The sequence below is a fragment of the Anabrus simplex genome, chromosome 3 (assembly GCF_040414725.1).
Source record: "Anabrus simplex isolate iqAnaSimp1 chromosome 3, ASM4041472v1, whole genome shotgun sequence".
NCBI classification, from domain to species: Eukaryota; Metazoa; Arthropoda; class Insecta; order Orthoptera; family Tettigoniidae; genus Anabrus; species Anabrus simplex.
The window spans coordinates 158,597,684-158,624,103 of NC_090267.1; the positions used below are offsets into that span (position 1 = coordinate 158,597,684).

The 26,420-nt window shown below is 38.4% G+C and overlaps 1 protein-coding gene across 1 annotated transcript in view; it reads left to right on the top strand.

Annotated features, from left to right (window-relative positions):
• The window catches only part of LOC136866710 (lysosomal Pro-X carboxypeptidase-like), an 83,519-nt gene that overhangs the window by 55,733 nt on the left and 1,366 nt on the right, over positions 1-26,420 (top strand). Inside the window, exon 6 of the mRNA XM_068227035.1 lies at positions 2,843-3,030. Coding sequence (XP_068083136.1) covers positions 2,843-3,030 — 188 coding nt within the window. The remainder of the gene's footprint in view (positions 1-2,842; positions 3,031-26,420) is intronic.

Consider the following 26,420-nt stretch of genomic DNA (forward strand, 5'->3'; position numbering starts at 1 on the left):
AAGGTAGATGCTGCATACAGGAAAATCAAGGAAACCTTTGGAGAAAGGAAATCTAGGTGTATGAATATTAAGAGCTCAGATGGAAAGCCACTTCTAGGGAAAGAAGACAAAGCAGAAAGATGGCAGGAGCATATCCAACAGTTGTATCAAGGTAAAGATGTAGATAATTTGGGTCTGGAACATGAAGAGGCTGTTGATGTTGATGAAATGGGAGACCCAATTTTGAGGTCAGAGTTTGACAGAGCTGTGAGTGACCTCAATAGGAACAAGGCATCTGGAATTGATGACATTCCCTCTGAATTACTGACTGCCTTAAGAGAAACCAGCATGGCAAGGTTATTTCATTTAGTGTGCAAGATGTATGAGACAGGAGAAGTCCCATCCGATTTTCAGCAGAATGTTGTTATACCTATTCCCAAGAAAGCTGGTGCTGACAGGTGTAAAAATTACCGCACCATTAGTTTAGTATCTCATGCCTGCAAAATTTTAACATGTATTATTTACAGAAGAATGGAAAAACAAGTTGAAGCTGAGTTGGGAGAAGATCAATTTGGCTTCAGAAGAAATGTAGGAACACGTGAAGCAATCCTGACTTTACGTCTGATCTTAGAGGACCGAATCAAGAAGGACAAGCCCACGTACATGGCATTCGTAGATCTAGAAAAGGCATTCGATAATGTTGATTGGACAAAGCTATTCATGATTCTGAAGATCATAGGCATCAGATACCGAGAACGAAGAATTATCTCCAATCTGTATAAAAATCAGTCTGCAGTGATAAGAACTGAGGGCTTTGAAAAAGAAGCAGCAATCCAGAGAGGAGTGAGGCAAGGCTGCAGTTTGTTCCCTCTCCTTTTCAATGTTTAAATAGAACAGGCAGTAAAGGAAATCAAAGAGAAATTTGGAAAGGCAATCACAGTCCACGGAGAGGAAATCAAAACCTTGAGATTTGCCGATGGTATTGTTATTTTATCTGAGACTGTAGAAGATCTCGAGAAGTTGCTGAATGGTATGGATGAAGTCTTGGGTAAGGACTACAAGATGAAAATAAATAAGTCCAAAACAAAAGTAATGGAGTGCAGTCAAACGAAGACTGGTGATGTAGGAAATATTAGATTGGGAAATGAAGTCTTAAAGGAAGTAGATGAATATTGTTACTTGGATAGTAAAATAACTAACGATGGCAGACGTAAGGAGGACATAAAATGCAGACTAACACAAGCCAGGAAGAGCTTTCTTAATACATTCATGCCCATCATCTGAGCGACTATTTAAAGGGCTGGCCCAGCTGTTAGTGGCAGAGCAAACAACAACAAATTATTTTCACAATAAGTTCTAAACTGAACAAGATATGGAAACAAAATTTTCCACATACCTTAATGAAGTCCTCTAGTATCTCTGTAGGGTGCGGTAGGTCACACTTTCCTTTAGATCTTTTGGTACACCCCTATTCGACCGTATTGTTCCACATATGGCAGTGTTCTGTTCCCATAACTGTTTTGCGAGTCCAACGCAATTTGTAATAATTGTCCAATATAGACTGTATACTCCTGGCCAAGATAATTTTCAAGCAGTTGAAAAACTGTGCTTTGTAAATTCGCATCACTTGCACCATTTATATTGTCCCTACACATCATGGTTATACTTCAGAACGCAACTATACACACGCTTGAGCAATCACAAAATACGCAGCTAGTTGTGCGAGCGCTAGGCTACCTTCAGAAACAAAACAAAGAAAGTGCATTGGAAGGGAAAATCGCCGTGGCCATGTGGTTTTCAGTGAGTAGAAACATTCATAAGGGAATTACTTTCATCTCTCTCGCACATATTTGTGACCAAAATAGATCCCAGCTGCGTAGGAACGGCTCGAGTTCAAGGTTGCGCTTATCTGGGCTAACTCAGATACGGTCCATAGCATGGTCACGTGCTATAGGCAATAACTGGGATACGGGCATGAATGTGTTAAGAAAAGAAATTTGCTTACTTCAAACATTGATATCGGAATTAGAAATATGTTTTTGAAGATTTTCGTGTGGAACATGGCATTGTATGGAAGTGAAACATGGACGATAACTAGCTCAGAAAGAAAGAGAATAGAAGCTTTTGAAATGTGGAGTTACAGAAGAATGCTGAAGGTGAGATGGATAGATCGAATCACGAATGAAGAGATACTGAATCGAATTGGTGAGAGGAGACCGATTTGGCTAAATTTGACGAGAAGAAGAGATAGAATGATAGGACATATCTTAAGACACCCAGGACTTGTTCAGTTGGTTTTTGAAGGAAGTGTAGGTGGTAAGAGCCGGCCCCCGTGGTGTAGGGGTAGCGTGCCTGCCTCTTACCCGGAGGCCCCGGGTTCGATTCCCGGCCAGGTCAGGGATTTTTACCTGGACCTGTGGGCTGGTTCGAGGTCCACTCAGCCTGCGTGATTAGAAATGAGGAGCTATCTGACGGTGAGATAGCGGCCCCGGTCTAGAAAGCCAAGAATAACGGCCGAGAGGATTCGTCGTGTTGACCACACGACACCTCGTAATCTGCAGGCCTTCGGGCTGAGCAGCGGTCGCTTGGTAGGCCAAGGCCCTTCAAGGGCTGTAGTGCCATGGGGTTTGGTTTGGTTTTTGGTAGGTGGTAAGAACGGTAGGGGTAGACCAAGGTATGAATATGACAAGCAGATTAGAGCAGATGTAGGATGCAATAGTTACGTAGAAATGAAAAGGTTAGCACAGGATAGGGTGGCATGGAGAGCTGCATCAAACCAGTCTATGGACTGATGACTCAAGCAACAACATTATAAAAAGGAAGAAATATTTCATGCCTTAACAGCCAGTTTTTCTTTCAACAGGCCTGTACAGAGATGGTAATGCCCATGTGTTCAGATGGCAGGCATGATATGTTTGAAAAGAAAGGATGGGATTTTACCCAGTATTCTGATACATGCTACAAGGAATGGAAAGTTCGACCTCAGCCTGACTTGGCAGTTAAAATTCATGGAGGTAAAAATATCTCTACAGCATCAAACATAATCTTCAGGTAAGATTACATTAAATGCTTAATAAATATTAAAAGGCTGACTGGCTAAATATCGGAAATAATTTTCAACTACACAAGCTATAAAATAATTGACAATAGCTGTCTCTACTCCACTAGTTATTGAAGTTTGACTATTTAAGTGTGCCCTGCAGATTCAAAATTTAGAAACGGTGTTCTTGAAAAAGATCTAGGAACACTGTAACTTGGAAAATTTATTGTAATATTCAGAAAATATTGCTTGAACTGTCAAGAGTATTGAGAGAAGCCTACTTTATTATCTAAAATATCATAGAAATATTCACTGACCAGCCAGAGTCAGTCATTATCCTAGTTTCTAAGAACACTTAGTGTATATTTTCTTTTCTTTTTATCTTCCGACCTTTATGACGGCGATGGCAGAGTTATACCCTCCACTGATTAGCAAACATACATACATACACATACATTATCATTATAGACTGTTATGCCTTTCAGCGTTCAGTCTGCAAGCCTCTGAGAATTTACTAAATGTCGCCACAATCCTCGATTTGCAAGTAGTGTTGTGACCTCATTTAGTGCTATACCTCTTATCTTTAAATCATTAGAAACTGAGTCTAACCATCATCGTCGTGGTCTCTCTCTACTTCTCTTACCCTCCATAGCAGAGTCCATTATTCTCCTAGGTAACCTATCCTCCTCCATTCACCTCACATGACCCACCACCGAAGCCGGTTTATGCGTACAACTTCATTCATTGAGTTCATTCCTAAATTAGCCTTTATCTCCTCATTCCGAGTACCCCCCTTTGCCATTGTTCCCTCCTGTTTGTACCAGCAATCATTCTTGCTACTTTAATATCTGTTACTTCTAACTTATGATTAAGATCCTGAGTCCACCCAGCTTTCGCTCCCGTAAAGCAAAATTGGTCTGAAAACAACTCGATGTAAAGATAGTTTTGTCTGGCAGCTGACTTCCTTCTTACAGAATACTGCTGATCGCAACTGCTAGCTCACTGCATTCAATCAATATCAATCAATCAATCAATACTGATCTGCATTTAGGGCAGTCGCCCAGGTGGCAGATTCCCTATCTGTTGCTTTCCTAGCCTTTTCCGAAATGATTTCAAAGAAATTGGAAATTTATTGAACATCTCCCTTGGTAAGTTATTCCAATCCCTAACTCCCCTTCCTATAAATGAATATTTGCCCCAGTTTGTCCTCTTGAATTCCAACTTTATCTTCATATTATGATCTTTCCTACTTTTATAGACGCCATTCAAACCTATTCGTCTACTAATGTCATTCCACGCCATCTCTCCGCTGACAGCTCGGAACATACCACTTAGTCGAGCAGCTCTTCTTCTTTCTCTCAATTCTTCCCAACCCAAACATTGCAACATTTTTGTAACGCTACTCTTTTGTCGGAAATCACCCAGAACAAATCGAGCTGCTTTTCTTTGGATTTTTTCCAGTTCTTGAATCAGGTAATCCTGGTGAGGGTCCCATACACTGGAACCATACTCTAGTTGGGGTCTTACCAGAGACTTATATGCACTCTCCTTTACATCCTTACTACAACCCCTAAACACCCTCATAACCATGTGCAGAGATCGGTACCCTTTATTTACAATCCCATTTATGTGATTACCCCAGTGAAGATCTTTCCTTATATTAACACCTAGATACTTACAATGATCCCCAAAAGGAACTTTCACCCCATCAACGCAGTAATTAAAACTGAGAGGACTTTTAATATTTGTAAAACTCACAACCTGACTTTTAGCCCCATTTATCAACATACCATTGCCTGCTGTCCATCTCACAATATTTTCGAGGTCACGTTGCAGTTGCTCACAATCTTGTAACTTATTTATCACTCTATAGAGAATAACATCATCCGCAAAAAGCCTTAGCTCCGATTCCACTCCTTTACTCATATCATTTATATATATAAGAAAACATAAAGGTCCGATAACACTGCCCTGAGGAACTCCCCTCTCAACTATTACAGGGTCAGACAAAGCTTCACCTACTCTAACTCTCTGAGATCTATTTTCTAGAAATATAGCAACCCATTCAGTCACTCTTTTGTCTAGTCCAATTGCACTCATTTTTGCCAGTAGTCTCCCATGATCCACCCTATCAAATGCTTTAGACATGTCAATCGCGATACAGTCCATTTGACCTCCAGAATCCAAGATATCTGCTATATCTTGCTGGAATCCTACTAGTTGAGCTTCAGTGGAATAACCTTTCCTAAAACCGAATTGCCTTCTATCGAACCAGTTATTAATTTCACAAACATGTCTAATATAATCAGAAAGAATGCCTTCCCAAAGCTTACATACAATGCATGTCAAACTTACTGGCCTGTAATTTTCAGCTTTATGTCTATCACCCTTTCCTTTATACACAGGGGCTACTATAGCAACTCTCCATTCATCTGGTATAGGTCCTTCGGCCAAACAATAATCAAATAAGTACTTCAGATATGGTATTATATCCCAACCCATTGTCTTTAGTATATCCCCAGAAATCTGATCAATTCCAGCCGCTTTTTTAGTTTTCAACTTTTGTATCTTATTGTAAATGACATTGTTATCATATGTAAATTTTATTACTTCTTTGGCCTTAGTCTCTTCCTCTATCTCGACATTATCCTTGTAACCAACAATCTTTACATACTGCTGACTGAATACTTCTGCCTTTTGAAGATCATCACATACACACTCCCCTTGTTCATTAATTATTCCTGGAATGTCCTTCTTGGAACCTGTTTCTGCCTTAAAATACCTATACATACCCTTCCATTTTTCACTAAAATTTGTATGACTGCCAATTATGCTTGCCATCATGTTATCCTTAGCTGCCTTCTTTGCTAGATTCAATTTTCTAGTAAGTTCCTTCAATTTCTCCTTACTTCCACAGCCATTTCTAACTCTATTTCTTTCCAGTCTGCACCTCCTTCTTAGTCTCTTTATTTCTCTATTATAATAAGGTGGGTCTTTACCATTCCTTACCACCCTTAAAGGTACAAACCTGTTTTCGCATTCCTCAACAATTTCTTTAAACCCATCCCAGAGTCTGTTTACATTTTTATTTACCGTTTTCCACCGATCATAGTTACTTTTTAGAAACTGCCTCATACCTGCTTTATCAGCCATATGGTACTGCCTAACAGTCCTACTTTTAAGACCTTCCTTTCTATCACATTTATTTTTAACTACCACAAAAACAGCTTCATGATCACTAATACCATCTATTACTTCAGTTTCCCTATAGAGCTCATCTGGTTTTATCAGAACCACATCCAAAATATTTTTCCCTCTGGTTGGTTCCATCACTTTCTGAATCAGCTGTCCTTCCCATATTAACTTATTTGCCATTTGTTGGTCATGCTTCCTGTCGTTCGCATTTCCTTCCCAATTGACATCTGGCAAATTCAGATCTCCCGCTACAATCACATTTCTTTCCATGTCGTTTCCCACATAGCTGACTATCCTATCAAATAATTCCGAATCCGCATCAGTGCTACCCTTTCCCGATCTGTACACTCCAAATATATCAAGTTGCCTATTATCTTTAGAAATGAGCCTTACACCTAGAATTTCATGTGTCTCATCTTTAACTTTTTCGTAGCTTACAAATTCTTCTTTCACCAGAATGAAAACTCCCCCTCCCACCTTTCCTATCCTATCTCTACGATACACACTCCAGTGCCGTGAGAAAATTTCTGCATCCATTATATCATTTCTCAGCCATGATTCAACTCCTATTACAATATCTGGTAAATATATATCTATTAAATTACTTAATTCTATTCCTTTCTTTACAATACTTCTACAGTTCAACACTAACAATTTTATGTCATCCCTACTTGATTTCCAGTTCCCTGTTCCCTTATCACCGCTCCCTAGGCCATCCCGTTTCCCTGAATGTACCTCCCTATTACCCTTCCAAACAAATTTCCTAACTTATACGTACCACTGCGGTTTAAATGAAGGCCATCCGAGCGCAGATCCCTTTCTCCTACCCACCCATTAGGATCTAGAAATTTCACTCCCAGTTTCCCACATACCCACTCCATAGTCTCATTTAAATCCCCAATCACCCTCCAGTCAGTATCCCTCCTACACAGTATTCCACTAATAACAATCTCCGCTTTCTTAAACTTCACCCGTGCTGCATTTACCAGATCCCACACATCTCCAACTATGTTGGTACTTATATCAGCTTGCCTTACGTTGTTGGTACCAACGTGAAACACTACCACCTTCTCCTTCCCCTCCTCCCTCTCTTCTACTTTCCTCAACATCTGCCTCAACCTAATTCCTGGATAACATTCTACCCTGGTTCCCTTTCCTCCACACACTTTCCCCACGTGTCTAACGATGGAATCCCCCATGACCAGAGCCTCAACCCTACCCACCTCATTTGATCCCCTCCCCTCCTGGTCAGCCCTATCTTTCCTGATAGCTGCAGAAGCTACTTCCTCCTCCCTTTTCTCCTTCCCATGACCCTGTTCCACCTGTCTTTTCCTATCCTCTACTCTACATTTCCCTTTCCTACCTTTTCCCTTCCTCCTACTTCCACGCATCTCAGCAACAGTTCCCTGTCCCTCATCTTCCCTCTGTTGTTCTACCTGGAGTGACTCGTACCGATTTCGCACTGACACCTGTCCTGAATTCTGATCCTGAATAGACCCCTTGGCCTGCAATCTCCTTCCCCTTAGAACATTAGACCACCTGTCTTCTACAACTCCTCCCTCTCCTTCCCCTCCTACTGTAACCTGTACATTGTTTGGGGGACTCCTATCTTCCTTCCCGTCTTCTGTACTACTACTTCTTTACTACACATAGATTCAATCTCACTTACTATATTACCATCCTGGGAAAACACACAACCTAAATACTTGAAATTGTCGACCTATTCTAGCTTTGTATCACCAATCTGACATTCAATTGTTGAATTTCTTACCTACTGACACCAATTTAGTCTTCGAGAGGCTAATTTTCATACCATACTCATTGCACTTATTTTCAAGTTCCAAGATATTAGACTGTAGGCTTTCGGCACAGTCTGCCATTAAGACCAAGTCGTCAGCATAGGCCAAACTGCTTACTACATTTCCACCTAACTGAATCCCTCCCTGACATTTTTTTTCTTTCAGCAGATGATCCATGTAAACTACGAACAGCAAAGGTGAAAGATTACAGCCTTGTCTAACCCCTGTAAGTACCCTGAGCCAAGAACTCATTCTACCATCAATTCTTACTGAAGCCCAATTGTCAACATAAATGCCTTTGATTGATTTTAATAATCTACCTTTAATTCCATAGTCCCCCAGTATAGTGAACATCTTTTCCCTCGGTACTCTGTCATATGCTTTCTCTAGATCTACGAAACATAAACACAACTGCCTATTCGTCTCGTAGCATTTTTCAATTACCTGGCGCATACTGAAAAATCTGATCCTGACAGCCTCTCTGTGGTCTGAAACCGCACTGGTTTTCATCCAACTTCCTCTCAACAACTGATCGCATCCTCCCTTCCAAGATGCCAGTGAATACTTTGCCTGGTATACTAATCAATGAGATACCTCAATAGTTGTTGCAATCCTTCCTGTTCCCTTGCTTATATATAGGTGCAATTACTGATTTTGTCCAATCTGAAGGTACCTTACCAACACTCCACGCTAATTTTACTACTCTATGAAGCCATTTCATCCCTGCCTCCCCACTATACTTCACCATTTCAGGTCTAATTTCATCTATTCCTGCTGCCTTATGACAATGGAGTTTTTTTTACCATCCTTTCCACTTCCTCTAGCATAATTTCACCAACATCATTTTCCTCCTCCCCATGAGCTTGGCTGTTTGCAACACCACCAGGATGATTTCCTTTTACATTGAGAAGATGTTCAAAATATTCCCTCCATCTCTCCAGTGATTCCCTGGGATCTATTATGAGTTCACCTGAATTACTCAAAACACTGTTCATTTCCTCTTTCCCTCCCTTCCTAAGATTCTTTATTACTGTCCAGAAAGGTTTCCCTGCTGCTTGACCTAGCCTTTCCAGGTTATTACCAAAATCTTCCCATGACTTCTTTTTGGATTCAACAACTATTTGTTTCGCTCTGTTTCTTTCATCTTCGTACAACTCCCTGTCTGCCTTGGCCCTTGTTTGGAGCCATTTCTGATAAGCCTTCTTTTGTACGTTTACAGGCTGCCCTCACCTCATCATTCCACCAGATGTTCGCCTTTTTCCATCTTTACACACAGTTGTTCCTAGGCATTCCCTTGCTATTTCTACTACAGCATCCCTGTATGCCACCCATTCACTTTCTATACCCTGAACCTGCTTACTGTCTACTGTTTGAAACTTCTCACTAATCATATCCATGTACTTCTGTCTAATTTCCTCGTCCTGGAGATTTTCTACCCTTATTCGTTTGCTGACAGATTTGACTTTCTCTACCCTAGCCCTAGAGATACTTAATTCACTACAGATCAGATAGTGGTCTGTATCACCGAAAAATCCGCAAAAAACTTGTACATTCCTAACCAATTTCCTGAATTCAAAGTCTGTTAAGATATAGTCTATTATGGATCTGGTACCGCTAGCCTCCCATGTGTAGCGGTGAATAGCCTTATGCTTGAAGAATGTATTCATAACAGCTAAACCCATACTAGCACAAAAATCCAGCAAACGCTTCCCATTCCTATTATCTTCCCTACATTTACCAATTACCCTTTCGTATCCTTCAGTTCTATTCCCAACTCTCGCATTGAAATCGCCCATTAGCACTATTCTATCCTTGCTGTTGACCCTGACCACGATGTCACTCAATGCTTCATAAAACTTGTCAACTTCATCCTCATCTGCACCCTCACATGGTGAATACATGGACACAATTCTTGTCCTAATTCCTCCAACTGACAAATCTACCCACATAATTCGCTCATTTACATGCCTGACAGAAACTAGGTTGCGTGCAATGGTATTTCTGATAAAGAGCCCTACCCCAGACTCTGCCCTTCCCTTTCTAACACCCGTCAAGTACACTTTATAATCTCCTATCTCTTCCTCATTAACTTCTTTTACCCGAATATCACTTACTCCTAACACATCCAGATGCATCCTCTTTGCTGACTCAGACAGTTCTACTTTCTTTCTTTCTTCCATAAGCCCCATTAATATTGATAGCTCCCCATCGAATTCCATTTCGTTCACCAAGTTGTTTCCAAGGAGTCCCTCGCCTCAGAGTCCTGCACCCAGACCCACGGGCTCCGGCAGCCCAGCCCGTGCAGTGCCGTTCTCTTCTGATGTGGCAGCGTTCTAGCCCACAGCACTGGGCTTATACGGCCCACCACAGTCCACCGTACTGGGCGGGCTCAGTGGAATAACCTTGAGTACTTCTCCACAATAACATGTGCGCTGTGCACAATGAAATGTTCATGTCACACTACTATTCGGATCATTCACTCTACGAATTCCCGTGCGCTAATAACATATTTTAAAGTAGGCTAATCGCATTTGGAAATTAAACGGTACAGATTTCTCCTGCACTGTAATAATAATAATAATAATAATAATAATAATAATAATAATTGAAAACACAGAAACTTTATTATAAACTAATATTCATTTGCAATTGACATCAAGTTAACTGAAAATTAATCTAAATAACACGAAGCATATTCATAGGACTTAATTCGCGTTTACTTCAAAATAAAATATAAACAGAAATGACGTGCAATATGCCAACAATAAAAATAAACCTGAACATAGCTTTTAATTAGTGTGCGTAGTTTATTGGTCATTGTTAATGGTGGCGGAATGGAATTACTGTGAATGAAAAGAAGAGCATCAGCAATTGTCTGGTTGTAGAAAAGAATGAAGCCCGCTGAACTGAAATTTCTCTCTGAAGCTGAACTTGATGCTTGCATACATATTACTTTCTTAGCGATCTGGTGAAGTTTTGAATAGTTTTGTCCGTTTGTTCTCCAATAGGACACTATATCCATCTTCTTCCATTCCACAATTTTGCTTTAAATATCCTTCCAACTCATCTGTTGGAATAGAAGCATCATGAACGTCAATCCACGAAGAAAACTTCATTACTTTGGCAGGTTGTAGCATATTCGTGGAGTCTAATGACACGGAAACATTAGAATGCTCGTCATTCAACCACACCTCGTTCATCGTAAGTTTTTGATCTAATCATAAAAAGACAAAATCAGTCCGACTCCTTTAATCTATACAAATATAATAAAGAGAGAGCACAAATTGTGTTAGTTTGTGTATATCTGGAGGGTAATCTCAGAAACTACTGTAACGATTCTAAAAATCCTTTTACTAATGAAAATACATTATCCCTGAGAGACATGGGCTGTATTTTATTTTCAAAACAATTCGAGGTGGGAGGAGACGGGGGAGATTATAAAAATAATAGGCTAATATAGGCGAAATATCGAATTTGTCTTGCAAGGACGAAACTAAGCTCATTTTAAGCCCCTTGACCCAAAGAACAAATCTCAGTAAGCCCTATGGGCCCGAAAACCATGTTTTAAGGCCCTAAAACTGACCGTTATGGAGATATTTGCGCCACACTACCCCTGCTCCCGGAATCGGATAAGAAAATGAACTGCCGTAACCATGGCAATGCCAGCTCCAGGATTCTACAGCAACGAGATTATGCGTGTACGTTTGGGCATAGCAGCCAACCAAAATTTGTACACATAATCCCTGAGCATATGTACAATATATCTCAAAAACTTAACATGTTACAGACATGAAGTGGTATTAATCTCTTTTAAAACTGAAGAGACATGTATTATTTTGTTTTCGGAAAAGACACTTAATGAGGGGCGGAGGAGGACTGAAATGTGGGCTGGCGAGAATTCTTAAGATGAGCATATCTACAGTATATCTCAAACACTTAACATGTTAAAGATGTGAAAATCGATATTTTTAATATTTTAAAAGTTAAAAAACCAGGTATTATTTTGTTTTTTGAAAACCACTTAACGTGGAGGGACTGAAAATGGGGTTGTATTAATTTTATTAGGGTACTGATATCTCAAAAACTGAAGTTTTTACAGACATAAAAATTGGTATTTAGAGTCTCCTTTAAGAAGAAAGAAATACGTATTCTTTTGGTTTTGGAAAATCCAGTTTAGGGGGGATGAAAGGACTGAAAGATTAGTTGAATTATTTGTATGAGGATACTTATATCTAAAACCTAAAGATGTTGTAGACATGAAAATGGGTATTTGAAATCACCTTTAAAAATTAAAAAAACATTCATTTTGGGGGGGTGGGTAAAATTAACTTCGGAGTGGGGGGGGGGGGGGGGGCAAGCATTGAAATAGGTTTTGAATTCTTTTCATGAGGATACAAATATCTCAAGAACTGAAGATGTTACAGTCGTGATAATTGGTATTTGGGCAGTTCCTTTAGCAATACACACGTATTTTTTTTTCGGAAAAACCACTTAAGGGACTGAAAATAATTGAAAAAGCAGGTGAATTTTTAAAATGAGTACCGGTATATCTAGAGTGTATGTCAAAAGCTTTACATATTACAGACATGGTACATGGAATTTCCTTTAAAAATAAATAAACATGTCACTCTTTTTTGTTTTCGGAAAATCCACATAGGTGGGGGTGGAGGAAGGACTGATAAAGAGGTTGAATTCTTTTTATACGGATACATATATCTCAAAACCTGAAGATGTTACAGATGTGAAAATATGTATTTGTAATCTCCTTTAAAAATAAAGAAACCTTTTTCTTTTTTTTTACTTGAGAGAAGACGTTCTCACGTGTACAGTTCTATGTCACATGGTCATCTCAGCCCCAAAGGGCAATACCACACACTTGGTTTACAAAGAGTTTCTGGAGTAAATGAAACTCAGTTTTTATACTTCAGGGAATTTCAGATAATGTCTTAGTACAGTACCGAGGAACGATTAATCAAATTACGAAATCCACGCGAGAAGCTGCGGGTAACTGCTAGTGTGTACATAACGTTCACTGCAGATTGTACAGTACACAAAATTAACATCTTTCCCATCACCGTCAACTGCAGGCTTGAATACCAACCAAATACGACTTTTAAGTGTAGGATCCGGTTCAGAAGTCTTGTATTGTGTGGTTTTCAGTTCGTTTGTTCCTTCCTTTTTTTTTTACTTCACGGGATAGACAGAGAAGTCAAACTGAAGACCACAGCAACTTTGATCGGCTCCACTTGACCGTAATGCAACGCACTCCGCTGACACGCAGTACACTGTACACATTGAAGCAGTCAGCCCATAGAACTACCACAGCACTGTCCTTGGCTCACCGCGTACAAATGACATAGCGCTGGCCCAGACTGGCCCGTGCGATGACGTCACGGGCTTCTTATGTTCGAGTCTTGCAGCCTACTGCCGAAGCAGATCATGGGCTGGGCCTCTCTGCAGGACTCTGCCTCGCCTGTCAAATGGGAGTGGGACTCCATTACTCCCATAGGTCTGAGGCTTGCTTAAAATGTTCTGAGCTAGGTAAATTCATGAAGCAGGATGCTACCCTACTTGCACACAGTCCAAGTGAGGATCTCTCCTCTAACGGGTTATGGACCACCGGTGAATTGTATAGTCCTAGCCGCCTGAGCACAAGGAGGGCCATGACTCAGAATATGTCCGAGATGCCCACTCCCATTCCATAGCAACTGGTATCCCGACTCTCAGGACCACTTACTAGGCCACTCAGCCATTGCCCATGGTTCACAAACTAGGGCGTGGGTACAGTAACCCACAAACATGAACCATTTGATTAGCAAAAGCAGGAGAATTTTCTTGGCCTTTCTGTTTTTAGTTGATATTCTTAGTCCGAGGAGCAGAACTTGTCTTCCTAAGTGGTTGATCATCTTATCGTTTTGAATCAACAACTTACCACAACACACAACAATTTTGAATGGTATAATTTTTGAATAGATGATTGAAAACTCACCAATTTTATCCAGTTGCCTTCAGAATCTCTGAGCTTTGTTCTATCAAAGTTGTTAAATGTTTTATTGAAATGAACACTTGATTACGTAAAAGCAACATACAGTGCACTCGTAAAGACTTCGCACCACATGTGCACTGAACAGTTCTCTATTTCTATACTAATAAATAGGGAGCGGATTTTTATGTAATTACATATTTTTTTGCGTAAGTTTTAATGCAAGTCATAAACTTTACAAAAGGAAATATTTTAAAATCCTCCTTATCAATACAAATCAACTCATCTGTTAGATGAAGCAAAGTCTAAACATGTTTCAGTCTAATCTCAAGGCCATATTCAGCAGCAGAACAGTAATTACATAATACACAAACAAATTTAAAATCGTAATGAAGTGAAGTGACAATGATCATGAGTAGTGAATTAAAAAACATATTGAGGTATAAAGTCCTCTCGTCTAATAGATCATTCTTGAATTGTCAATTAAAACTGCTGACTGTTAAAATGAAGACACTGTGCTGAGGAGTGTAGTGAGGCCGTCAATACTATGGTTTAAAACATGTGTAACATCTGTAATGAGAAAAAGGAAATATGAGTGGATGAAAAACAAGATAAAAAATAATGTACGAAAAGAAAACTCATATAACTTACTTGTAACAAAAGTTGTCGTCTCGAATGGAGATGACCTTGTCAGTCTCAAGTCACATTGCCTGTGTGTGGCTTACTGTATATCTGTGTCGATGTGGTTGGGAGGGGGGAGGGGTGAGGAGGGAGGGACGATGTGAATCACGGAAGGAGAGTGTTGATGGAAGGGCGGGTCTTGTTCTAGAATCTGATAGAATCTGAGAACAACGATTCCCTTAATTATCTCGATTTAACTATTACCCGCAATCAGAACAAAACCCTTTCTTTTAATATTTACAGGAAGCCCACTCACACAATAAACACAATCCACCAAACTTCTCTACACCCAGGGACACAGAAGAAGGCAGCTTACAATAGTATGATTTTCAGAGCTCTCAAAAATCCGTTATCCCGTAAGAATTTTAGAAAGGAAATCAACACCATTTATGTAATAGCCGAAGGTAATGGTTTCAGTAAAGCTTTTGTGAACAAAATTCTCAATAAATTTAAAAGTAAACCCAAGACCACCTTAGAAAAAGAATCTTCCCCTAAAGAGAACTTCACCACATTTATCTTTAATAATAATAATAATAATATATATCCTATTTCAAACATCTTTAAAAAACACAAGTTAAAAGTTAGCTTTCAAGACCATTCACACCAATGCGAAAACGTTTTTTAATTCTCATACTGTCAACAGCCACCAAAAATATTCAAACTCTGGGATATACAAATTAAAATGCCAATCATGTCTTTCAACCTATATTGGGCAAACAGGCCGCAGCTTCAATGTAAGATACTCCGAACACCTCAATGCCCTAAAGTATAATCGCTACTCAGCCATGCGCGAACATTATAGAGAGAAAAATCATAAATACACAACAATTGATCAAGATTTAAAGATCCTGCATTACAAACAGAAAGGTCCCTTACTTAATATACTAGAGAATATTTATATAGATATCGACCACTATAACAATCCCGTATACAACTTGAATGAAATCAATGAAAAGAAAAATATTTTATTGGAAACCTTTGTCCCGCTCATCTGTGAACAATTCAGTAGTAAAAACGAGTTTCACTACCGACATTCTAGAACAAGACCCGCCCTTCCATCAACACTCTCCTTCCGTGATTCACATCGTCCCTCCCTCCTCACCCCTCCCCCCTCCCAACCACATCGACACAGATATACAGTAAGCCACACACAGGCAATGTGACTTGAGACTGACAAGGTCATCTCCATTCGAGACGACAACTTTTGTTACAAGTAAGTTATATGAGTTTTCTTTTCGTACATTATTTTTTATCTTGTTTTTCATCCACTCATATTTCCTTTTTCTCATTACAGATGTTACACATGTTTTAAACCATAGTATTGACGGCCTCACTACACTCCTCAGCACAGTGTCTTCATTTTAACAGTCAGCAGTTTTAATTGACAATTCAAGAACGATCTATTAGACGAGAGGACTTTATACCTCAATATGTTTTTTAATTCACTACTCATGATCATTGTCACTTCACTTCATTACGATTTTAAATTTGTTTGTGTATTATGTAATTACTGTTCTGCTACAGAAGATGGCCTTGAGATTAGGCTGAAACATGTTTAGACGTTGCTTCATCTAACAGATGAGTTGATTTGTATTGGTAAGGAGGATTTTTAAATATTTTCTTTTTTAAAGTGATAACCATCAATACGGAATGAGATTTATAACTTGCAACAAGTTATAAAGTTCATTATTCTTATTGTGCATCCCCAAGTGTAAAAATTTAATCTTATTTCACATAAAAACACATATTTCCACATTTTAAAAATGTAAATACATATTTTAAGAAAATCTTTAACAAGCGCATAAATTGACAATATTTGTTAATCAATAAAATTTAAAATGCTTCTGTGTTATAAAATAATGCTCATATAATCATTTACAATTACGGTATTGTTTTAAACTTTGTATTTAACATCATGTATCTGAATGTTTCAGCTATTTATAGACTTCCCTCCAGAAGTTCTAAAACTTGCTGGTCACTGGCTACGTCGTTACATTTAGACAGCAATTTGATTTGCTGCACAAGATGTTTCCTTGCATGATGTCATTCCAACTCACTTTTATGAGTCAACCCGCCCGGGTCTTGTTTATAGAATATCAGCGAAAGGCAATCACGGAGAGATAAAGTGATGTAATACCGTTACAACATGGGAGGCTGGGAAGAATATTGCCCAACCATTAGGTAGTGGGATTTCATCACTCCTAAGAGTAAGGTTAGCTGTTCTGGTCCATATATCATTCCCGTGGTCGTCTGATTTTGTATGGATTTCTAAGAAATATTTCCTTCAGTGTCCGCTGCTATTCTTTTTTATTGAAACAGTGATTCACCGTAAATGCGTGTGTCGTAACCTGCAAAATAATGCCAAAAGAGAAATCGAGTACAAGGTCGCATCTTCAACAATATGAAGTGGAATTTAAAAGCATTTTCACTCCGATGGAAAAGTATAATTTTGCCAACCGAGTGGTAAAACAGTAAGTGCAGATCAACGTTCTCAAGTAACCCAGCATTTGTCTGGAAATAAGCATACTGTAGCTGCTTTGCGTGTGCATTCACAACAATTACTAATAGCTAAACCAGCTACTTCAAATGCAGGCCATCTAAATATTCCCAGTATTATTTAGATGTGTGCAGATCATTTGTCTGCGCCGACATTCCTCTTGGCAAAATAAATAATCTGGGTCAAGTGGCAGAAAAATAGGAAATGTTGTAGTTGGTGTGTTGCAGAATGACAAAACTGCTTGTGAACAGTCTTATTTGCTAGCCTATAAAGAAATTCTTGCTGCAAACCATGTCACTGTAGCTAGGTTATTCAATGAAGCCATGCACTTACTTTGGCCAAAAGGTATAAAATACGATCATGTATTGCTTTTCCTTACTAATAGTGCAGTTTACATGAAAAAGGCAACCGAAGGACTTTCTGTGAGCTTTCCAAAAACGATACACGTAACTTGCGTTGTTAATGCTCTACACAGGTTATGTGAAACTGTGGGGGCTCAGTATCCTCAAGTGGATAAATTAGTGTCTAATGGCAAAAAAATTCTTCGTAAAAGCACCCTCAAGAATCGATCTGTTTAAAGAGAAAAATCCGGATCTTGCACTTCCTCCTCTGCCTATTGTTATGCGGTGGGATACCTGGCTTAGTGCTGTGGTATACTACGCAGAAAATTTCGAAAGTTTTGCATCCGTTGTGAATGCACTAGATAAAAACGATGCGTCGTCAATTGAGATTCTTCAAGAGATACTGAAAGACAGCTCTTTGAAAAATGATTTGGCATTTATATCTACCAATGTAAGCTTCTTGTGTAAAACTACAGACATACTTGAAAAATCCACAAACCTGTTGTCCGAAAAAGTGAAGGAAGTGCGCGCTGTTGAAAACAAACTAGATTCACTCCCAGCTTTGCAGGTACAGGGACTGTTGGAGGTCAAATATCAAAATTTCAAACAATGTGCCAAATTTCTAATGTATTAGAGGGTGCTCATGTTGGCGAAATTGATGGTGTTAGTGTTGGTGACATTCCTCTCTTTAACTATGCACGTCTGACTTCCTGTGAATTGGAGCAATCGTTTTCGCAGTATAAGGTGTTCTTTAGAGATAATCGGCATGCATTTGTGATGGACAATTTGGAGATGACCTTTGTTGTTCACTGCAATTGTGAGACTACTTCTAGCAACTAATATTCCAGCGTGTGAAGGGTGAGTACGAACTGGTACCATTTTTTCAAAAATGATAGGTTGCTTTTGCCATATTTAAACAAAACATTACCTTTAAAAAAATAACCATTCATAATATCTACTCTGGCATATCAAAAATTAATATACCATACTGCATGTTTCCATACACAGACACCAATTTGCCTTAAGGAGCACTTTTGGTAGCACTGTATTCTAATACAAAATGTTATACTTATTTACTTTTTGAGCGGGAGTGGTTATGTGATATTTAAAGGAAAATAATTTTAATTTGTTGTCACATATTTTAAAGTTTTCAGCACATAAAAAAATTAATATTTTTCACATTTTTTAGCACAAAAAATCCGCTCCCTACTAATAAATGAAAGTTAAAGCATAACAGTGTTTAACCCTCTTGGAGCCAAGAGCCAATCTGGTCGGCCGCTCCCCATCAGCTGGAAGAGGCCAGAGATCCACCTCCACTCTACTACTGTAAAGTGCCAAGCCGTTTTCAGTGGAAATACATGTATTTTAAAATTCGCGTATATCTACCGGTGTATAGCAAATACCGACATGAGATTTTCTACATATCGACTATGTAGAATAAGAAACTGGTTAGGAGTGATATAAAGAGTCAAAGACGTTTTATTGTTGATTTATAGTTGTCGATAACGTTTATTTTTAGGAAGAGAAAAATATTTTCGCATTTTCTCTCTCAATATCTACTTTGAAAAAAAATTTACGATACAAAAGAATATACGTAATTATGTATAATGTATTTCTAAATACAATTCTATAGAATAACTAATTTGAACGAGAAAAATAAAAATGTAAGAAATAAAAATTCAAACATATGTCACTAGTAAAAACAAGACAATTTTACTCACTGATAAAATTCGCGCGTATGTATCGATGTTTGGCAAATACTGACAACAAATTTTCTACGTGCGGACAACACAGTATTAACATAATTCTGAATTATTAAATAACTAAAAAATAGTAGTTGATATTATAGTTTTTGTTTTCAGAAAAAATAGTTTCTCGTTTTCGGTTGTAGTATATATTAGAAAAATAATTTTACAATACAACAGGAATTTACAAAATTAAGAAATGTATGGCACTAAAGCCGTGATTTGCTTTGATCTACTAAGCGACCGCTGCTCAGTTCGATACCTGCAGTTTACGAGGTGAATCATGGTCAGTGAGACGAATCCTCTCAGTAATTATTGTTTTCCAGACCAGGGTCGCCCTCTCACCCTCATCCTCAATTGCAATCACTTAGATTGAGTGAACCTCGAACCAACCCTCAGGACCAGGTGAAAATTCTTGACCTGGGCGGGAATCGAACCCATGACCTCCGGGTGAGAGGCAGGCACGCTACACTTGGCCCGTGGAGACCGGCATTTAGGTAATGATAAAGGACTATATGTGACTATAAGGTTTAGCAGAGAGTAAGTGAAAAGTAAACTGAAGTATGATACGGGCGGAGAATCAGACGGTAGGGCGTGTTTAGGACCAAGAACTTCCTTGAAGGAGACAGGAGGTTGAGGAATGTTGTCGGGTTCATTGGGACAAATTTCCACAAAATGTTCTTCAGAGACATCATCATATTCGTTATCACTAGTTTCATCTACCACCATATTCAGAGTAGCTTTAGTGCTGTTAGACACAATTAAATGTCTCTTCTTTTGCTACGGTGATTCCGCGGACGTGTCCGGTATAATTTCGTCGCTACTCTCTGAACTAAATTCCCTATCGCAATCCGATAAATCATCCACGTTAACTTCGCACTGTTCCAAACACTGCAGTAATTTATTGTCATCAATACCTGCTGAAAAATATCACGTGAACAACATGTCATTTTCCTGTCACAAATCCACTCACTGCAAGGAGCAATCTCTTACTGACCGGTTAGCGGTATTTGTAAACACAGGAAACGACTCTTGTGAAAGGTATAACACCCTCTTAGAACTGCCAAAGCAAGGCCAGGCACACAATAACGTGTAGCCCCTTTACTACAGGTTGTAACAAAATTATGCACGTCACTATAGGTTGCCTCAAAATTATGTATATCACAGAACTTTAAGCCGGCCGATGTAATCGGCTCTGGCAACTTCCAACTGGATGGTTAAAGGCTGACCAGATCGGCTCTGGCAATTTAAAGGGAGGGTGCTCGCACTACCGCCTGGCACCAAGAGAGTTAAATAGATATGAATTAAGGCACTTCCAGAAATCCTAGAAACTTAAAACCTTATACCTTTATAATTCCTAGAATAACAGTTTTAGGGGGTTTCAAAATCATGGCTCAGAAGGAAAATGTCGTAAGTATGTAAAAACATTTTTTTAACAGAAATAAGATTATAGTTTTTGTGAACTTAAGTGTTTCCTGAAAGTCAAAATTAATCTTCAACAACAAACCCCAAGAAAGTGTGAGGAAATTTTTTGAGACATTAAGGATGTAAAGATACAAAATAAATCAATAGAGAGACCTCTACTGAAGCCAGTTGATTGTCAATTTGCAAGTGGACCTAATACAAACACAGTAAAACAATACTGGTAATATTAATCTAGATTAATTGGGGATTTTTGCTATCAGGATCAGTAAATGTCAGGTTTTAGTAAAGTAGCCTAAGTGCATGTTATAAGGAACACTGAAACCATGTGCTTAGCAACAAAATATGTGTATTGAAATTTAAAGTAATACAAACGTTAAACAAATCTTCAGGAAAGAAATAATGTAAATATATAGCTTATTGAATGTAATTCAGCCCCTGGATTTGAAGAAAACAATGGTCCTCGTTCAATATGTTGGTAATATGCATTTATCATCAAACTCATTGCAATTTGCTAAGTGTAAAGAGTACTGCTAGTTTGACACTAATGCTGAAATGAAACATGTAAATATAACAACTCTGCAATACTTATTAATCACCAACAGACAAAGGAACAAATATTGGTCAAGAACTGTTCTAAATTTACAGTAAGGATACCAACTTTGGCACCTTTAGACACTTGGTAACTCTTCCCCTTGAAGATAATGTGTCCTCCTCTGAATGTCATCCACCAACCTGTGTAACACTTTGGCGAAAATGAAAATACTAAATGGATAAATGGTCACTAGGATTAAGTATGAATAACGAAATTGGGTGCCATCTGCAAAAAATTACAGGAAGAATTAACTTTGTAGAGCAACAAGGAACTCCCTCTCCCAAGGCGACGGTCATCAGGCTGACGAGGCTCCATACTTGCTTTATAACCTTACCTGTTACTGTTTACCCCTGAAATTAAATTTGGGTAGCATGCCAGGTTCATTCTTACTCCACCGATTAAAGATTTACTGCAAGTTTCATTCCATGGCTTTACTCCCAAAATAAAATAAAAATATGACAGACACAAACAATAATCATCACTTGATGAGACCAACTTGTCTTTGCCGTTTACAAAAGGCAAATATACAAACAACTACAAACCACCAACAGAAATAATCACTTGATGAGACCAACTTGTGTTTGCTGTTTACAAAAGGCCAAAAATACAAACATCTACAAACCACCATCAATAACCATAACTTGATGGGACCAACTCATGTTTGCCCATTACAAAAGGCAAAAATACACATATCTAAAAACCACCAATAAAAATTATTTTCACTATATACATTTTATGACATACCTCCAGGTAACAGTCCCACTGCACTGCCTACTGCCACAGAAGAAAAACCCTTATCTAGTAAAGATAAGTACGATGACTTTCTCTACGTACCGTAAAACGGGGTAACTTCGGCCACTTTCTCGTATATTTTTTAAATTAAAATGTGAAATATTTCCTCTAATTTTCTGAAAAATACAATATAAGTTCTGCCATGTTTGTTCTTCATATCTAAATATGAACATAATTCTAATTGTTATTCAGTAATGAATTATGATTATCAAAAGAGTGGCCGGAGTTACCCCATGTTTTGGGGTAACTTCGGCCACCATAAAAATATCTCTTGAAACAAAGTTCTCTTCACTGTAGTGTTACTTCGGCCACTGTGAATGTTTTTTTAAAACCTGCAGAACTCCCAGTATCAACAATCACAAACAAATTAAAACGATGTGTGGTGAAACAGAAGTATAGTGATCAAATTCACATTTTTCACAAAGAAGAAACTATTTTATTTAGCCTAAGCGTACAAGCATTGTATATTACAAATTATATGTTGCATTGCATAATTATTCGTAATGGCACAAAAGATAATAAATAAAAAGTACGAAAATCATAAAGCCCAATAGTGTGGAGAGAAAGGGCGATCGGAAAAGAAGCAATCTTGTAGACTGTTCTCATAATACACTGTCTTCTAAATTAGAAAATATCTGGGCCATCAGGCAAGTTCTTATAAAAAAACTCCGTACGGCTCTACTTCTAAATTGACGTTTTAGCAGATTTTGGCTCAGTCAGGTGGTTATGCGCTGAAGCATAGACATCCAACCAATCCCAAGCTGCCATTCATATCAATTTGTATCGGCAGAGCACAATCTTGAAACCTAGTTGCCAACTCTAATATTTACATTCGTCACGTGGTTAACCTATCTCGCTCAGCGTGTATGGTATTCGGTACGGTTCGCGATCTTTTGCATTTTCCTTCAATATTTAGTGTGTTTTTCATATTGTTGGAGGGTTCCAGTGACTCTGAGATCAGTAGAGTGTTCCCTTTGTACGCCATAACCTCCTTTCTTTGCCAGCCATTAGCCGTTAGTGATGTTTTATTTCCTCAGTCTCTTTTATTGTTAATAATATATTCTCTTTTAGTGCCAGATATTGTTAGAAAGTGTAGTTCTTGTGAATTTGTTTTCAATCCATATTCATTCATTTTTCTGAGTACTGTATTACAGTTTAAAAGGGCTGTTTACCGCGGTCATATTGCATCAGCTGTTCTCGCAGGCTTAGCGCACTGTAACAGAGGGAAGGCGATGCTCATCTGCTTTGCAAAACTTCAATTTAGATGTAAGGCCGCACGGAGTATAATTGCGCATCGTCCATGTCAACTGATATCCGTCTATTTATCATTGAAAATAGGAATCGTCTTTCCCCTCCCTGTCAGGATAAACTTCCCCGTTTATTGTTATTGTGGCTTTATCAATCTCTTCTAAAGCATTCTTGAAGTAAACAGGCTTGTAATTACAATACCCGCAGCCGCGTAATGTTTTCCTGTATGTTCTTGGCATGGCCGAAGTTACCCCGGAAGAGGACAACTTTTATCACAAAACTATTCCCAGAAGAACCTGTTTGAATAAAATGCATCAAATTAAATTGATCAGTTACCAGACGTACGTACATTTTGACCCCATAAACCACTCGAATGGAGAATCAAATGCTGGGGCTAGAGAACAGTTTGTTTTCTGCTGTTACCAGACAAGACAATAGTCGGGGCTGCGAAAAGAAATGGATTGACTCAAAAATGAGCCTGCCAGTTTTTTTCGGACTGCTGAGTGTTGATAGATCATTCTATTGTATGTGCATTTCAGTTGTTGCAAGTGGTTTATCTTTTTCAGTATAGGAGGGAGAAGAAAATAAGTGTTATTATTCGTCAGTGGCCGAAGTTACCCTGTATGGCCGAAGTTACCCCACTTTACGGTACGGATACACTCTTCTTTATGAAGAGCATCCCTAACCTTATTTACACTCCTCTTCAGCAATGTCTTGATTCATTCCAGCTTCCAGCACAGGTTAATGTGACCCCTCATGTTTCTCCAACTGAAGTACTGCATACTCAGCCGACGACTTCCTTTAGCAAGAATTAGCTCTGTGCACAACCATACATCCACTCTAGAATGTGCATTCAGTATTCACCACCATACCCACTGTACATTATCTCATAGAAGAGTAATACAGAGTTTGAGTAACAAATAAACACTTAGTGGTGTCTTTTACAGAATGCCGACCTGAAACTTGTAAGCATTTGTAACTATAGAGTGCTCACTCTGTAATGGATACTGAAAAACAATAGAATAATGCATCGGAAAGTGTGCAAAATAGTTCCCGTGCACCAGTCCGAATGAGAAAGAGAATCTGAATCAGGATGCTTGCCGTACACATGTACACACTTATATCAAATACAGTAGAGACAATACACGACACTTACGGATTTAGCCTTGTTAAAATGGGAGACAATTCGACGGTGGCGCTCCTAATGACTTGACCTGAAAAGTCGCGCTAAATTCAAATATCAATGGAAATGCATATACGAAAATGGATAAATAAATTACGTCTAGAAAGAAAGTATTATTGAGATATTAACTTCGAAGTTGCTAAAGCAATTCTGGATAAATGAATGAAGAATTATTTAAAAGGTTATTATTTAAAGACTGAAATTAGACATATAAACAAGATGTGAAATGGACTGCTGTGAAATGGCTTGATCTTTTATTTATGCATTACTTTTTTTGCTTTAGCATTCCTGCCTGAACTTTTACGGTTAGATTTGTCTTTTTTCTCATTTAAAAACATTGTATCATCACATTAAGACACTTGTCAATAAAAATATCGGCACATTCCTTACACACATGATGCAATGAATTAACATTTAAAAGCTGGACAATTTTCCTCTTAACATGAAGCCTACTAACAGAAAGAAAATCTATAAAATCCCAGCTTTAATCTGAGAAGAGGGATAAAAGAAAGAAAAGTATGAAAATGTTGTCGATAGTGATGCTTTGAGGAATATTTGCGTACAATTAGAGTAAAAATGTAACATACCCTTGGCAGTATAGTCGACGATTTCTAAAGTCGCTGGCCTGGAAATAATCTGAACAGATCTTATAATTCTTATACAAGCATAACGTCCCTTCTTTTTTGTACACCTTATCCAAATCACTTCTGTGACATTTCAAAACCCACAGATTTCACCTACAACAACACATCGGTATTGAAGGTTAACTGTTGCACTATACAATAAAATATGCGTATTATATTTTAAGCCAGTTAAAATATGGGTCGAGCAGGTCAGAAAATTATGAAGTACTATAAAAATCTCTTTGTCACTGGAAGAATATACAAACACAATATTACTTACATTTTCTTGTCACAAGGATAGCAAAAGAAAGACCGCGCATTCTTCTCTACTTCATAGTTACTGCAGCCAAACACAGCACATACCTTTCGCCTCATGTTGAGAGGAGATATCAAGGAATGACACACGCTACTATTTAATTATGTCAACTCACTGAAAACTCATAATTTACACCAAAAACTTCACACACAAATACACGTGCTCTTATGATAGAATCAGTAGTTCTCAGGTCTACCCGCTAGAGAGAGCTCTAATAGCTGTCCCTCGATATCTCGCTGAGTGTCGCGTATTGTCTCTACTGTATTTGCTTATATATAGGCTTGCTTACATGTGGTTGTAGCGCCCCGAAAAGTTTATGGGTAGCAACACCCTCACAGGCATATCTTCACGCATCACTCAGTCAACCCAACCTTGCTTGAAACAGAGCCCTCGTATTGGCTATCGAGCGGCTGATGTGACATAGAACGTCCACTCATGTACATACACATTGATCAATTCCAATCTTCAGCCTATACTACCTGGCCATACCCTGGTTTTCCAAGCCACTTTGTTACAACACTTTCAACCGCCTTCAACCGTCTTTGCTGACATAGCCACTGTTTTCCATGTTGCACAATTCTTGAGTAACCTACACTGCCATGCCATGTGCAGACTCTTAAACAAATTAAAGTTACACCAATATAAAGATACACAGATACAAATTCTTCCTATAATATTACGTTTCTACATTATAAATGAACGAAATTACATGATTTTCATGACTTTAATTTTACATATTATTTTACGAAAATTTCCTAACCTAAAAATTGGGGATCATATACTTGTACAGTTACACCTGTCAAGGTGCTGTTAATCAAATTTATCCAATTCTTCAATGACAATTCTGTGTTGGTTTTGAAGATTGCTTGATCAGTCAACTCCTCGAAAAGCAGCTGGTCTTAATAAATCCTAGCCAGGTTCAATATGGTTCATACTAATCAAGAATCACTTTATTGGAGTGATACTAACACTTTAAAGAAA